The 14,367-nt window shown below is 44.4% G+C and overlaps 1 protein-coding gene across 8 annotated transcripts in view; it reads right to left on the bottom strand.

The window, feature by feature from the left end:
• Positions 1-1,618: 1,618 nt before the first annotated feature.
• The window catches only part of GPAM (glycerol-3-phosphate acyltransferase, mitochondrial), a 53,655-nt gene continuing 40,906 nt past the window's right edge, over positions 1,619-14,367 (bottom strand). For 5 of the 8 annotated variants that reach the window (XM_070363993.1, XM_070363996.1, XM_070363995.1 and 2 more), the window contains 8 exons: positions 11,642-11,754; positions 9,802-9,872; positions 8,553-8,817; positions 7,877-8,013; positions 6,337-6,414; positions 5,552-5,692; positions 4,080-4,269; positions 1,619-2,771 (listed from right to left, as the gene is read on the bottom strand). In XM_070363993.1, coding sequence (XP_070220094.1) covers positions 2,509-2,771; positions 4,080-4,269; positions 5,552-5,692; positions 6,337-6,414; positions 7,877-8,013; positions 8,553-8,817; positions 9,802-9,872; positions 11,642-11,754 — 1,258 coding nt within the window. In that variant the 3' untranslated portion in view covers positions 1,619-2,508. Of the gene's footprint in view, positions 2,772-4,079; positions 4,270-5,551; positions 5,693-6,336; positions 6,415-7,876; positions 8,014-8,552; positions 8,818-9,801; positions 9,873-11,641; positions 11,755-14,367 lie in introns of those variants that run through there. The other 3 variants (XM_070363997.1, XM_070363999.1, XM_070364000.1) reach the window with 3 other exon arrangements.

Below are 14,367 nucleotides of genomic sequence, written 5' to 3'. Positions count from 1 at the left end.
GCGGGGGCAGCAGAGTCCAGAGAGGTCAGTCCCAACCTTGACTCAGACAGTCTGAGTAACCCTTGGTCTATAATTTCATGGATGAGTAAAAAAGACTAGTGGAACGTTTGCTTACCTAGATAAGGAACACACAAGGGGATAAATAAGCTTCCCTGGCTGTTCCCCAAAACACAGAGCTCAATCCTACTTCGAATGTAAAATGGAATGTAACACAGTGAAGATCCCACCCCACATCAGAGCCGCTGCAACACTGACAAGGCTTAATGGGACGTGAGCTCCTATAAAGAAACATGTTTTAAATGCGGAATTTGAGAAGAGTGGAAGAAAATCACAACGGCATGGCATTATTGCTCCGAGTTTCAAAAATTTCATACAATGTGAAACACCAATCAGTATTTTTCCCTCTCCCAACACACACAGAATACTCACAAGACATTATTAGTGTTTAAAATCCAAGCTGATAAAAGTACAAACTTAATTCTCAGTACCTTTCTATTAAATTCAAAGATTACCTGCAGTATTTGTCAGGAAAAATTCCTAATTCCATAATACTACGGAGAGAAGAAGAAACAGTCAGCTGTTAGAAAACGTTTTCTATCACATGATCTTTAAGAAATCACCATCATTACCACAATTAGTGAACAATTACGATCCCTGCTCACAAAAAAGGCACCTACCTGTTATGAACAATTTTTCATAATTATCTGCCACTATATGGCATCAGGGTTTAGGAAAATAACCCATGCGTATTTTTAAAGAACCATGGTTTTCTTTTTCTCAAAGCTAAAAACATCTACAAATGCCAGTACGCAGGGCCATCACATATGTGATGTACAACCCACAGGTTGGTACTCTGCCCAACTTGAGTGGGTACCAGCCACTCAAAAGCGTACAACCAGTCTACAGGACGTAAGAGGCCTGGGCCATGAGGCTGCAGCCAGAGTGCTTCACACTTACACAGGCAATCAGGCCAAGCTAATAGGTTAGAACAGTTGCTATCTCCAAGAAACAACTGTACCTGAGAGGCAGGTACTGCCTGAGGCAGGAGGTGGGCGCAGGGTGGCAGGGAAGTGACACAGACATGAAACAGGAGTTGCTCCCAAACACTTGCCTGTCATTTAAAACTCAATGGCACTTTTTCACATGAGCAAACATTTTCAAAGTCAATTTTCCGGCTTAGTTTATCTTGAATTTCACCAGCCAAATTTATTTCCTGGTACAAGCTGACTGGTCAGATTATCTCTATTTCTGACCTAAATTAATATTGTGTTTTCATTTAGCTCTTAAACACTTCTATACCTGACTACAACAGACAGCACAGTGACACCTATGTGTGAATAGCCCATTCATTTGTAAAGCACTTTGTGAGGGAAAAAAATGCTCCCATTTAACAGTTAGCTACAGTTGACATAGATAAAAAAAAAAAAAAAAAAAAAAAAAAACAGAAAAAAATGAAAAAAACAAAAAACGGTGAATGGATGACTCAATTATTTTTAAAGGAAGCATTAATCAGAACATATACCAATAAATTACCTGACAGCATTAAGTGTACTAAACAAGATTCAGTTTTAGAATCAACTACATTTGTGTGTCCATCACAGTAATAAGTCCCTAACTGTTATATTTAGAATGTAAATCTTTAATAAACTCCAAAATCTCATTTTGCAATCTATTGATCGTGAACTGCAAACGGAGGCTGGGGCCCCCGTGGTGTGATCTGCAGGCTGCGTGTCACCTCAGTGCCCAGCGATCACAGATCACGGAGGGGAGAAGGCACTTGTCTTCCAGGAGGTCGCGTCAGGACAGGTCAGGCCCGACCACACGGTGGCGCCGTCCACTCTCTTGCCACAGGCGGGGCCTACGAGGAACCGGTCCCGCTCCCTTCACTTGCCAGAGGTGCCCGAAGTTACCTACAGCACCACAAAACTCAGAATATATTCCAGGAGTTTTTGCCGGTTGCATTGAGGTAGAAAAGTGTTGCTGAGTTCTAAAACAGACACTCTCTTTTGTTTGGTCTCTTTGAAAACCTAGAGAGAAAGTTTAGATTAAATTAAAGACAAATGAAAAAGGGTAAGGGGGTGGGGAGACATTCCTGTCACCAACCCTTACTTGATGTGCAGTAAGGTACATAAAGCCATATCCAGGCTTTAAGAAAATGTACGTGTAGGGTGTGTGTGAGCACGGGGTAGGAAGGTTACGGGGGTGGGAGATTATGGGCGCAGGAGTGGGGTTTACTAGTGTACTAGATTTTAAATTTTATGTTAGAGTAAAGTCACAGAAGAGTTCCTTACAAAGACCACTAGTACCTCCATGGAACTCATGTCCCAAGTAATTTGTGAAGATAAAGGATAGCTGAGGATACTTCTAGCAATACTGGTAAAAACACAAGAAAATAACTGAAAATCATATGGCATAATTAACATTCCCACCAAAACTGTAGTAGAATCTTGAAACACATGGACACCTTCATTTAGGATGAAGATGAAAACCAGGACAATTTTGGAACATTCAAGTAAATCTGTGCAGAGGGGCCTCACCTTCAACATGCCCCTCCTCCTCCCAATCCCCAGAAATGCCTGCATGATTAATCCTGCAGAAACTGCTTCTCTCAGGGTCCAGCCCAACACGAAGGTGACTCAGACAGCCTAGATCTAAACAGAGAGAGGACAGAAGAGAACACGCGCTCTTGTACCATAAGCGGTGGACACTCACCCCGATATCCTTAAACGTTTTCACAGCATTCTTCACGAGACAGTAAGTGGCGCTCTCAGCTGTGGAGACAGAATCAGGCCCCGTCAGATGTTTAGGCCCAGCGACAGTGAAAACCCCAGTACCCACAGGAAGAGAGTGTAGGAGGCTGGGAGGAGGTCAGAGCAAGTCCGAGGCCTGCGCCGTGCTCCCTTTTCTACCAGTCACCTGTGAGGCCGTGAAGGGTCTGCTCTTTCTTTAAATTTACTGTCATCTTTTTGGGGAGGGGGGTGGTGGGGTTGGAGAGAGGGGTAGGGAGAGAAAGAGAAAAAAGGGAGAGAGGAAGGGGAGGAAGCAGGGAAGCACAGAGAGAAGAGGAAGGGAAACAGAAATACCCAAAACATCCATCTTGAAGGCCTTTTGTGAGACTCAAATGAGCCAGAAGGTAGAAGTTCTTTTAAACTGTGCAGGAATGCATAGGTGACTCCTACTGCAGTGAAACCAGAAACAGCGCAAGCCCAGAGGTCAGAAAAAAGGAATTCTAAACCCAGGTTGCCCTTTAACTAGCTGCATGACCCGGAACAGTGTCCTCATCTCTAAAGTGAGGTGATTCTGGGTCTTGATCTCAATCTAGAGATACAGCTATAGATGTAGCTATACATCTCTCTATATACCAATCTGTAGAGTTCTAGATCTCTCTAGATAAATATCTAGTGATCGATTATCTCTAGATCCGTCATGGCTTTAAAAATTATTGAATCAAAGTAGCTGCAGTCCTAAAGCATAACTGTAGAGAATGCTACTCCCACCCCAATCACACCTTTTCCATAAAAGACAGAACCAGGTGTCAGCCGGGGGGAGGCCACAGAGGCGCACACTGCTGCTGGGAGTTCCCGGGTTTAGCACTCGGGAATGCTGGACCACACCTAACTAACGCCAAACACACCACACCCTGCCAACAGGCAATTCTCCTACACAGGCCTACATAAATAAGTCCATTTGTTCACCCAAGGACACACTCAAACATGTTCACGGCAGCACTATTCAGAGGAGCTCTGAACTGCAAAACCCAAATATCCATCAGTGATGGATACGAATCAGTGAAATGTGGTAAACATTTATACAGTGGAATACTACAACACAGCAAGAATAGACAACTACACGCAACAGCACGTATGAATCTCGCTTACAGTGTTAGGAGAAAACTGCCAGACATGAGTATATAATCTGTGTAATTCAATTTATACAACACACCCAAAGAGGAGCGATCCATGGAGTGAGAGGTCAGGATAAATTCTGCATTCTTTTTTTCCAACTATCCACAATGAGCAGATTCCTGTAAACAAAACCGACATAGCTTTCAAAAGAAGCCAAGAGAGGGGCACACATACCGTACACGGCAACCCTCCTCTCGGTTCTCGTGATCAGGTACTTGTGCAGCTTCTGCAGGTATTCAGGCTCGGGGACAGGACCGCCGAAGTTGTGAATGAAGACGGCGGCAGAGCTGTACGCCTCCAGCAGAGGCCCGAGGAGCCTCTGCAGGAAGGTGATGAACTGCTGGTGCTCCTTGGACTGGCTCACCTGGGAGGCGAGAGTGGGAGACCCAGTTGTGGGGGGACAGAGGCACCGCCTTGGAGCACCAGCAGCTCAAGAAGGCGGTCCCTTGCTGTCCCACACAGAAGCAGCCTACTGCTCCGTGGGCTCAGAATCGCCCCTGGAGACAACTGCTGGTTTTGAAATGTGTTCTTTATTGTAACCGGTGACTTTCGTGGTATTTGAGGTTTACGTTCATTGAATAGCTGCCTAGGAAAAACGGTTGTACATGAATGACATAATTATGACATACTGTCATCACCGAAAATGGCTGGTCCCCAGGCTGGACCCTCTGGGCTTTGAAGCCTGGCTCAGCAGTCACTCAAGTGCACAAAAGACCACGTGCTAAGACCCCTGACGTCATCTCAGTCCCTCCCAGCCCTCATGGCCCGCCACTCCCACGTGGCCTCTGGCCCAGTCCAGCACCGCAGGAAAAGGTGGTGGTGGTGATGGGGTGCATAAGCCTCCCTGGGGCAAGATTACTGCCCCATTTTGAAACTAATAATACCTAAAAGGAAAAAACCCCCAAAGTCACTTGGACTCTCCTGACTCTGTATGTACATGTATGTCTGTGTGTGCCTGTGCATGCACGCATGCGTGTGTGTGTGTGTGTGTGTGTGTGTATTACCCACTGCAAAGAAAGCAATCCACTTAGGGTATTCAGGGAAGTAGGGTCATTATTACTAATTGCTAAAATTAAAATTAGACAAAATCGCTTTTACTAAAGCAGGGACAATCAATCTTTTAAAAATCAAATTTTCTCATAGGATTTGTTTAAAAAAAGGCAAAGAGCCTGATGCATGAAATTCTGGAAGCGATGGCAAGATGGAACACGACTCAAGCAGAGCAACTGGGCCAGCGGCAGCGGAACGTGAACGACTCCTCTCCCTCACCTGGCACAGCACTGCCTTGCCTTGGTGATGCCTGAACAGAACCTCTGCCTCTTCAGCGGTGAGTGCAGGGATGGCTACCGGTCTATACCCGTGCATTCTGGTGAGAGTGTCACGACGGGTATCATCTATGACGTTCCTCTTCCTGAAAGCTGAGACTCTCATCTCTTCTTCCCTTTATCTATACCCCAGACTGAATCGTTTCGGGTATTAATTCAGTTCAGTTTCATCGTCTTAACTGGGCAGGAAGTGCCACGGCCAGTTTGTGAGCTCTCTGAGTACGTCACCAGAGGCCCAGTTTTTAAGCACCCTGTCAATCTGTGGCAACGTGAGCCTCAACTCAGCACTGTGGTGTCCACCCAGATTCTTCACCCAAGTACCTTCAGGTAGCAATCTCGTTGCTCCTCACCAAAATCGCTGTCTTCATCTTCTTCATCACTTCTCCAAGACAAAGGTTCCGGAAGCTTCTTGTCCCACTGCTGCTCGGCAAGACCAGGACTGATATCTTCCTGATCATCTTGCTATGCCAGGGAAATGACCAACAGTTAATAAATATGCACAGGCACACAAACACCCGCCCGGCTGGACCCCAAAGTTGCCCTCTCTCATGCCCTCCCCTACTCTGTTCTGTCCAGCCAGTCATGAGATCAGCCCACCACCCTCTCCAAACCTAAAATCACTCGGGAGACAGCAGGAGAGGAAAGAAGAAAAGAGAGTGAGGGTGAAAGCTACCAGCCATGTCAATTAAAGTACCATCAGCTCTGCTAAACTGGTATCTATTTTCCCAGGCCACACCCTTTATACAAAAGCTGCCAAAATTAACACACAATCTCAAAAAAGAAAAATGTACACATGAAAGCTACAAGCACATAGATATGCAGAAGATCTGGTCTTGGAACACAGGCTTCTGGATGCCATGGAACCAAGTCAAGATATGCTTTATGCAACACCAGTTACATAAAAGGACCCAAAATAATGTTAGACCATTTCAAAAGACATTTACTCTCCATTCCTATTTTTCTCATCTCATCTTGGACATGACTCTCTCTCTATACACACACACACACACACACACATCAAATGGAATCATTGGTAAAGCGGGTGGTAGAAAAGATAAGAAAGAATAAGAAACTAAAGGCAAACAAAGGCAAACTCGTCTTCTTACCTCCGCCACTATAAGAATGCCATACTGGATAAACCTGCCCACTGTTTCATGGCAAGTTTGGTAAAAGGTCTGGCAGGGCTGCAAAGAAAAGGCATTTCAGTGTAAATGTCATGGTCTCCCACTTCTTTTTTTAGAGACAGAAGACAGCGTACAAAGTGGCTGCCAAATACTTCCATGGTATCACCTGCCTCACTCCACTAGTCAAGCACTAAGATTTCCGACGCCCCCCTCTTGACAAGCTCACACTGTGGACAAAGTCTGAGAAGAGACCTTGTTATCTGACTGGCAGGGCGCCCAGTGAGGCACCACCTGCAGATGGAGCTCCTGAGCTGAGTCCCCCGAGCCCCACCCCTCCAGGAGAGTGCGGCCTCAGAAGGGCTATGTGTCCGGCCCCTACACCTATTTTTTCCCATTATAAGACAATTTCCCTGCAAAATCTATCTTACAGTAAATGCTGTGCACAAGGTGGTGGATGAGGAAATGCAATATGTATTCAAGTAATTAAAAAAAAACCCAAGTGAAAGACAACACCAACCTTGAGAGCCTTATCTACCCTTTTCTCTCCCATCCTGCCCCCCAGATTCATGCAAAACAGATTCCACAACAGGACACAAATATAACATATACAGACAATGCTGTGGAGGAGGGCAGTACTCCCAACACCCGTGCTCAGAAATGTTGCAGGACACATTCCCATAAGTGGAAAACAACAGACATTAAAATAAGAATTTTACTCATTGATGACTTTGAGGGAAAAAAAAAATCTCTCTACTGCTTAATATGTATGCCTCATTATAAATGTCTGCTGCTGCTGCTGCTAAGTCGCTTCGGTTGTGTCCGACTCTGTGCGACCCCATAGACGGCAGCCCACCAGGCTTCCCCGTCCCTGGGATTCTCCAGGCAAGAACACTGGAGTGAGTTGCCATTTCCTTCTCCAATGCATGAAAGTGAAAAGTGAAAGTGAAGTCGCTCAGTCGTGTCCGACTCTTTGCGACCCCATGGACTGCAGCCTACCAGGCTCCTCCATCCACGGGATTTTCCAGGCAAGAGTACTGGAGTGGGGTGCCATTGCCTTCTCCGTATAAATGTCTAGAAGTGTTTAAATATAACATAAATGCTCGTTAGTTCTGGTGGGCCTTAGTTTCCCCATTTGGAGGAGGGGCTGAGCAGATGAGTTTTAAGACTGTTTCTGACTCTCATCATCTAGGTTTCTCTCATCCGTGGGTGGGCATGTTAATCATTTGCAAACCCTTAACCCAGTGGCTTATGCATGATAAGAGGTTCTGTGCCTCTGGATCTGAGTGATGGAGAACGCTGAGCCCTTGGAGCCATCACAGCACAGGAAGGGTTCTCTGGAGCAGTGACCCCAAGAGCAAACCAAGACAGTAACAACCCAGTGGTCTGGTGGTCAGTGAGACCCAGGAGGAGGATGTAAAGCTTCAGTAATAGACCAAAACTTCTCTAAAAGGAAAGCATTTTATGTTTTCATTAAGATGCTCAAGAATAACAGAAGAGGACACACTAAAGAGTCTTCACTTACTAGAGAGATGGTGCCTTCATTGGAGAGCAGATAGCACAGGCTGGCAGCCTTGCGCACCAGCTGCTCCTGGCTGACCAAGCTGGGAGACGCGGGTCCTCCTGGGCCCCTCTTCTTCAGAACTGCATAAAGGCTGCAGGCTGAGAAAGTAAAAGCATCAGCGAAGCTGCAGCCTTAGATCTCCAAGAAAAACCTCGGAGAGGCTCAGACTGGCTGGACTACCACAAAAGATCACTGATACATCCAAAATAATTATCTGCATTTACTGGAGAAATTTAAGAAAATCCCTCCAGAATTTACTTCTTCGGATTCCATGTGCTTCCAACCCTGTCAAACCTTCCATCCCCTCTGCTCTCCGTCTCCCCTGTCCCCCAGCTCACTCCACTGCTACAAGTATGTCTCATCTCACCTAGATTTCCAGCTCCTGGGCAGCAAGACATCTGACCTCTCCTACTTGGTAAATCACGTAATACTATGTATATAGTAGTTCAGTTACTACTCACTGAATAGCAGATACAAAAATAAGCTATAATCAGTGAAATAGCAGATGACACTTTTATTTTAAAACTATAGCAACACATTCCCTGAAACAAGGGACTATCATCCAAACTGAAGTAGACACCATCACGTGCTTCTGGCCACTTGATTTGCCATGAAAATACTTCGGGGCCTGACATACCTATGATGGCCTCCATGATAAAGACATGGAGCACCCCATTGCTGTAGAAGTTGAGTTCAAAGACTGATGGGATAGTTGTGCTAGGAGTAATAAAAAACTCATCGTTCTTGCTGGTGTGGGTGATTGTGATACAATTTCCCAGGAGCTGTATGGCATGCATGACTACATCTTCTGAATTTCCTGAGAAACCCAAGTCAAAATCACGAGCCAGGACTTCCTCCTTCATCACAAAGAAGTCTTCCACCAATGTGGAGAGGCCAATTCCCTATAAAAACAGACAGAAGTGGTCTCATGAGAACACAAAACCCACTTCTCAAAAGATGGAAAGACTGCCCCATGGATTTTTTTTTTCCCCTTGCCTTGGCTTTCCTGAAGTTTGCTGTCAGGAAAAAAAAAAAAAAAGCCAGAACACCAGTGTAAAGAAAGTTAGAAAACTGGTTAAAAAGCTGTCCCCCAGGAATGTCAAAATATTTCATGTCCAGAGCATACTCTAGCCACAAAACATGATGTAGCATGTAAGATCTCAAAGGAAAAAAGCCACCTTCTGGAGAGAAGCACTACTTATTTCTTAGCAAGAATTTCTCAAATTTCTTAGCTGTATTTACATAATGGTACTGCGTTTGGTGTTCAGAACGTGACTGTGACAGAGACAGGCGGTCTCTTTCCCATCACAGGGCTTAGACAAGTGTGTTGTAGGAAAGCAGAGCGCAAGTCCTAAATACAAGTCAAATAGCTTGGAAACCATTAGCAATCAGAATACTTTCTATGTGTCGAAAGACATGCCTTATTTCCGTTAACTGTATTCCTCAAAGAATGCCTTCCTGTCAGATAAAACAGTTCTGAGGCTTTTTTCAGATAGATGTCTTCCTCCATTGGGTTGTAAGCCCCTGTGGGCAGAGTCCTTAGATTATTTTACTGTTCACCTCACAGGACTGTGCTTCCCTGGTGGCTCAGATGGTAACGAATCTGCTTCCAATGCAGGAGACCTGGGTTCGATCCCTGGGTTGGGAAGATTCCCCTGGAGAAAGGAATGGCCACCCACTCCAGTATTCTTGCCTGGAGAATTCCATGGACAGAGAAGCCTGGAGGGTTACAGTCCATGGGGTCGCAAAGAGTCGGACACGACTGAGTGATTTTCACTCACAGGACTAGCTGAAAGGGGGCCAGATCTATCAGTGGACAAGCATCTGAAAAGCTGACACAGCATTTCCCTGCTTCCGGCTGAACTCCGGCGACGCTGCAGACGTACCTGCCTGTGTCTGTAGAGGAGCAGACAGGCCACGATGTGCGTGGACATAATAGCACAGGACTTGCTAGCAGCTGGAAGGCAAACACAAATCTTTTAGTTCTGCTTTTTTAAGATAGCTGAAACTTTTTTTTTAAGTACCTAAATCTTGGGGGAAAAAAAAAGTATCATAATTAGGAGCATATAAAACTATAAAAGACCTCTACCATATCCCTTATATCTGACTCACCAAAGGGAAATCACAATTTGCTCTGGACCAGTGGAAGCTCAGCAGAGACCATTGCTCGTGTAACAGAATTCAGTCTAAGACAGGTCTACCCTCAACCCAGAAATCGATTCTAACTTCCTCTTTTCAACCTGGACCAGAGGCAAGTCAGAGGTAGGAAGGAAGGGTACAGACAGACATCTGAGAATGACTACAGTCCCAAACTCAATATTCCAAATTGGTAGAAATTTATAATCATACATATCAAATATGAGAACATCTATGGAATAATCTAAGACAAAGACACCATTTATGGGTTTTCTGAGATGATAATGAATTCACGAATACTTCATTCATAATTAATGTTACCTCCAGTGTTTAAGAAACGAAAAAGTTCCCAGTACCACATATATTTGGCCTTTAAAAAGTATATTTAAAAAGCTTTCAAAATACTTGTTTTATAAATGGAAAACAGCACAAAACTGCAAAAAAAAATATTTTTATACACTAGTCAGCAACCCATCTGGTCATCTGGGTAGTGGGTTTTATCTTTACTTTCCAGTTTTTCAACATTTAAGGATGTATTATTTTCGGCATCCAGGATTTAAGCAGAGACTCCATCAGACATCCTCAGAAAAGAGGATCTTGGTCCAGCGTAAAGCAGTAGCAGCAGCAGCTAGACAGAAAGGAGCAAGATGAGGTGAGGATGCTCCACACTGACAGCAAGAGCGGAGGGCCCAACCTGATGGGGAGGAGGCACAGGGGAGGGTGAAGACATCCCAGCAAGAGCGGAGGGCCCAACCTGATGGGGAGGAGGCACAGGGGAGGGTGAAGACATCCCAGCAAGAGCGGAGGGCCCAACCTGATGGGGAGGAGGCACAGGGGAGGGTGAAGACATCCCAGCAAGAGCGGAGGGCCCAACCTGATGGGGAGGAGGCACAGGGGAGGGTGAAGACATCCCAGCAAGAGCGGAGGGCCCAACCTGACGGGGAGGAGGCACAGGGGAGGGTGAAGACGTCCCAGCAAGAGCGGAGGGCACAACCTGATGGGGAGGAGGCACAGGGGAGGGTGAAGACGTCCCAAGCTGTTGCTGCTTCGGACCTTACAGCAGCCTCTACAATGTAATACAACGCTGCCATCTGCAACTTAAGAATGGCTAATTCTGCATGTAACTCACTCCACTCTGATTCACTCCCACTTGCATTATTAGTGTACAACCACCCCACTGAGAAGAGCAGAACCTCTTTAGGTACAGAGCCAATACTCAATGTGTAGTCCCCACAGGCAGAAAAAAAGCTTTACATGCAAAAGACACACAATATTTACCAAATAAAAAGATCACGAGGTCACAGGGGAAAGGGACATGCACCATAAACCCAGAAGCTGTGCCACAAATGGGTTCAAAGAGACTAATTCATGAGCACCTACTAATTATCTGGCACTGTGTGAGATGTTTCATTCAGTTATCTCAAATCCTCTCAGCATGATCTTCCTTCTAATAACTTACTTAGTACCCCCCGCATGTTAGTTCTAGAACCAGAAGTAGAATCTAACTTTGGCAGATTCCAAAACCTGTATGGTTCACGCTGCATCACACTGAATCTGAATTACGGAATGAAAGAGTGGAATTCTACTTACTGAAGAGAATGTGCTCAGCCAGATATGCAATCAGTCTTCGGCGGGATTCATCTGTTGCATTTCTGGACTCATTAATGGACATGTCTGTACCTTGGTCAGCAGCATCACTGGGTCTAAAAAGTTTTTTGTGTTTTTTTTAATTAGACTTCTATAACCCCAATCTTTCACAAAGCAAATGACATGAGATACAAATGTATTAGATATTTTAAACTACTACATATTCTAAATTTAAACCACAAATAGATTATTTCTATGAGTTGTTTTACTCCAAAATATACTTCATTATAGGCTTCCCTGGTGGCTCAGATGGTGAAGATTCTGCCTGCAATGCAAGAGATGTGGGTTCGATCCCTGGGTCAGGAAGATCCCCTGGAGAGGGAATGGCTACCCACACCAGTATTCTTGCCTGGAGAATTTCATGGACAGAGGAGCCTGGTAGGCTACAGTCCATGGGGTCGCAAAGAGTTGAACACAACTGAGTAACTAACACACACATACCTCATTATATTTAAGACACTCTCCTGAACACATGTTATTTATTTATGACTAAGTAATCTGTTGGTACATCACTTTAAGAACTCACTGGCAGAAAGAATGCATAAAACAAGATGCTCCATTTTAAAACAGTTTCAAAAATTCGATATTTGAACATATAAAAAGAAAGGCTTAATATTTCTCTCAGTGACCATTTGATTTGAATTCTGGAAAATTCACTTAAGAAACTCTTTTACATGTTACATGAATGTGCAATATGGATAAGCTAAATTACTACCAAAAAGAACATTTCAAGTATTCAAAAACAGAAATCAAATAAGAACTCATATATGATTCACAAAATCAAAAGGATTTTAAGATCCAAATAATCAAAAACCTTCAAACTAATACACAAAAACATTATTTCAAGATCCTTTACTAGACCAAGAGAAAAATTACTCAAGTGAGGAAGTAAAAACAAGAATATAAACGTCCTTAACAAAGTTAACCAATTTTTTCCATGCAATATAAGAAATCTGTGTGTGCTGAGTCATTTCAGTCATGTCTGACCTCTTTGCAACCCTATGGACTTTGTAGCCTCCTCTGTCCATGGGATTCTCCAGGCAAGAATACAGGAGTGGGTTGCTGTGCCCTTTTCCAGGGGATCTTCCTGACCCAGGGATCAAACCAGTATCTCTTATGTCTCCTGCATCGGCAGGCAGTCTCTTTACTACTGGCACCACCTGGGAAGTCCGATATAGAAAATAACAGATATTCAGTATAAAGAAGTTCCATAAATCTTCAGTTCAGTTCAATTCAGTTGCTAAGTCACGTCTGATTCTTTGCGACCCCATGGACTGCAGTGCGCCAGGCCTCCCTGTCCATCACCAACTCACGGAGTTTACTCAAACTCATGTCCATTGAGTCAGTGATGCCATCCAACCATCTTATCCTCTGTCATCCCCTTCTCCTCCCACCTTCAATCTTTCCCAGCATCGGGGTCTTTTCAAATGAGTCAGTTCTTCGCATCAGGTGGCCAAAGCAATGGAGTCTCAGCTTCAACATCAGTCTTTCCAATAACTGATCTCCTTTAGAATGGACTGGTTGGATCTCCTTGCAGTCCAAGGGACTCTCAAGAGTCTTCTCCAACACCACAGTTCAAAAGCATCAATTCTTCAGCGCTCAGCTTTCTTTATAGTCCAACTCTCACATCTATACATGACTACTGGAAAAACCATAGCTTTGATTAGACGGACCTTTGTTGGTAAAGTAATGTTTCTGCTTTTTAATATGCTGTCTAGGTTGGTCATAACTTTTCTTCCAAGGAGTAAGCATCTTATAATTTCATGGCTACAATCACCATCTGCAGCGATTTTGGAGCCCCAAAAAATAAAATCTGCCACTGTTTCCACTGTTTCCCCATCTATCTGCCATGAAGTGATGGGACCAAATGCCATGATCTGAGTTTTCTGAATGTTGAGTTTAAGCCAGCTTTTTCACTCTCTTCTTTCACTTTCATCAAGAGGCTCTTTAGTTCTTCTTCACTTTCTGCCATAAGGGTGGTGTCATCTGCATATTTGAGCTTATTGATATTTCTCACGGCAATCTTGATTCCAGCTTGCGCTTCATCCAGCCCAGTGTTTCTCATGATGTACTCTGTATATAAGATAAATAAGCAGGGTGACAATATACAGCCTTAATGTACTCCTCTCCCTATTTGGAACCAGTCTGTTGTTCCATGTCCAGTTCTAACTGTTGCTTCCTGACCTGCATACAGATTTCTCAAGAGGCACGTCAGGTGGTCTGATATTCCCATCTCTTTCAGAATTTTCCATAGTTTGGGGTGATCCACACAGTCAAAGGCTTTGGCATAATCAATAAAGCAGAAATAGATGTTTTTCTGGAACTCTCTTGCTTTTTCCATGATCCAGCGGATGTTGGCAATTTGATCTCTGGTTCCTCTGCCTTTTCTAAATCCAGCTTGAACGTCTGGAACTTCACAGTTCATGTACTGTTGAAGCCTGGCTTGGAGAATTTTGAGCATTACTTTACTAGCGTGTGAGATGAGTGCAATTGTGCGGCACTTTGAGCATTCTTTGGCATTGCCTTTCTTTGGGACTGGAATGAAAACTGACCTTTTCCAGTCCTGTGGCCACTGCTGAGTTTTCCAAATTTGCTGGCATATTGAGTGCATCACTTTCACAGCACCATCTTTGAGGATTTGAAATAGCTCAACTGGAATTCCATCACCT

Source organism: Bos mutus, chromosome 26 (assembly GCF_027580195.1).
Source record: "Bos mutus isolate GX-2022 chromosome 26, NWIPB_WYAK_1.1, whole genome shotgun sequence".
Classification (NCBI taxonomy): Eukaryota; Metazoa; Chordata; class Mammalia; order Artiodactyla; family Bovidae; genus Bos; species Bos mutus.
This window is presented reverse-complemented; position numbering and strand designations above follow the sequence as displayed.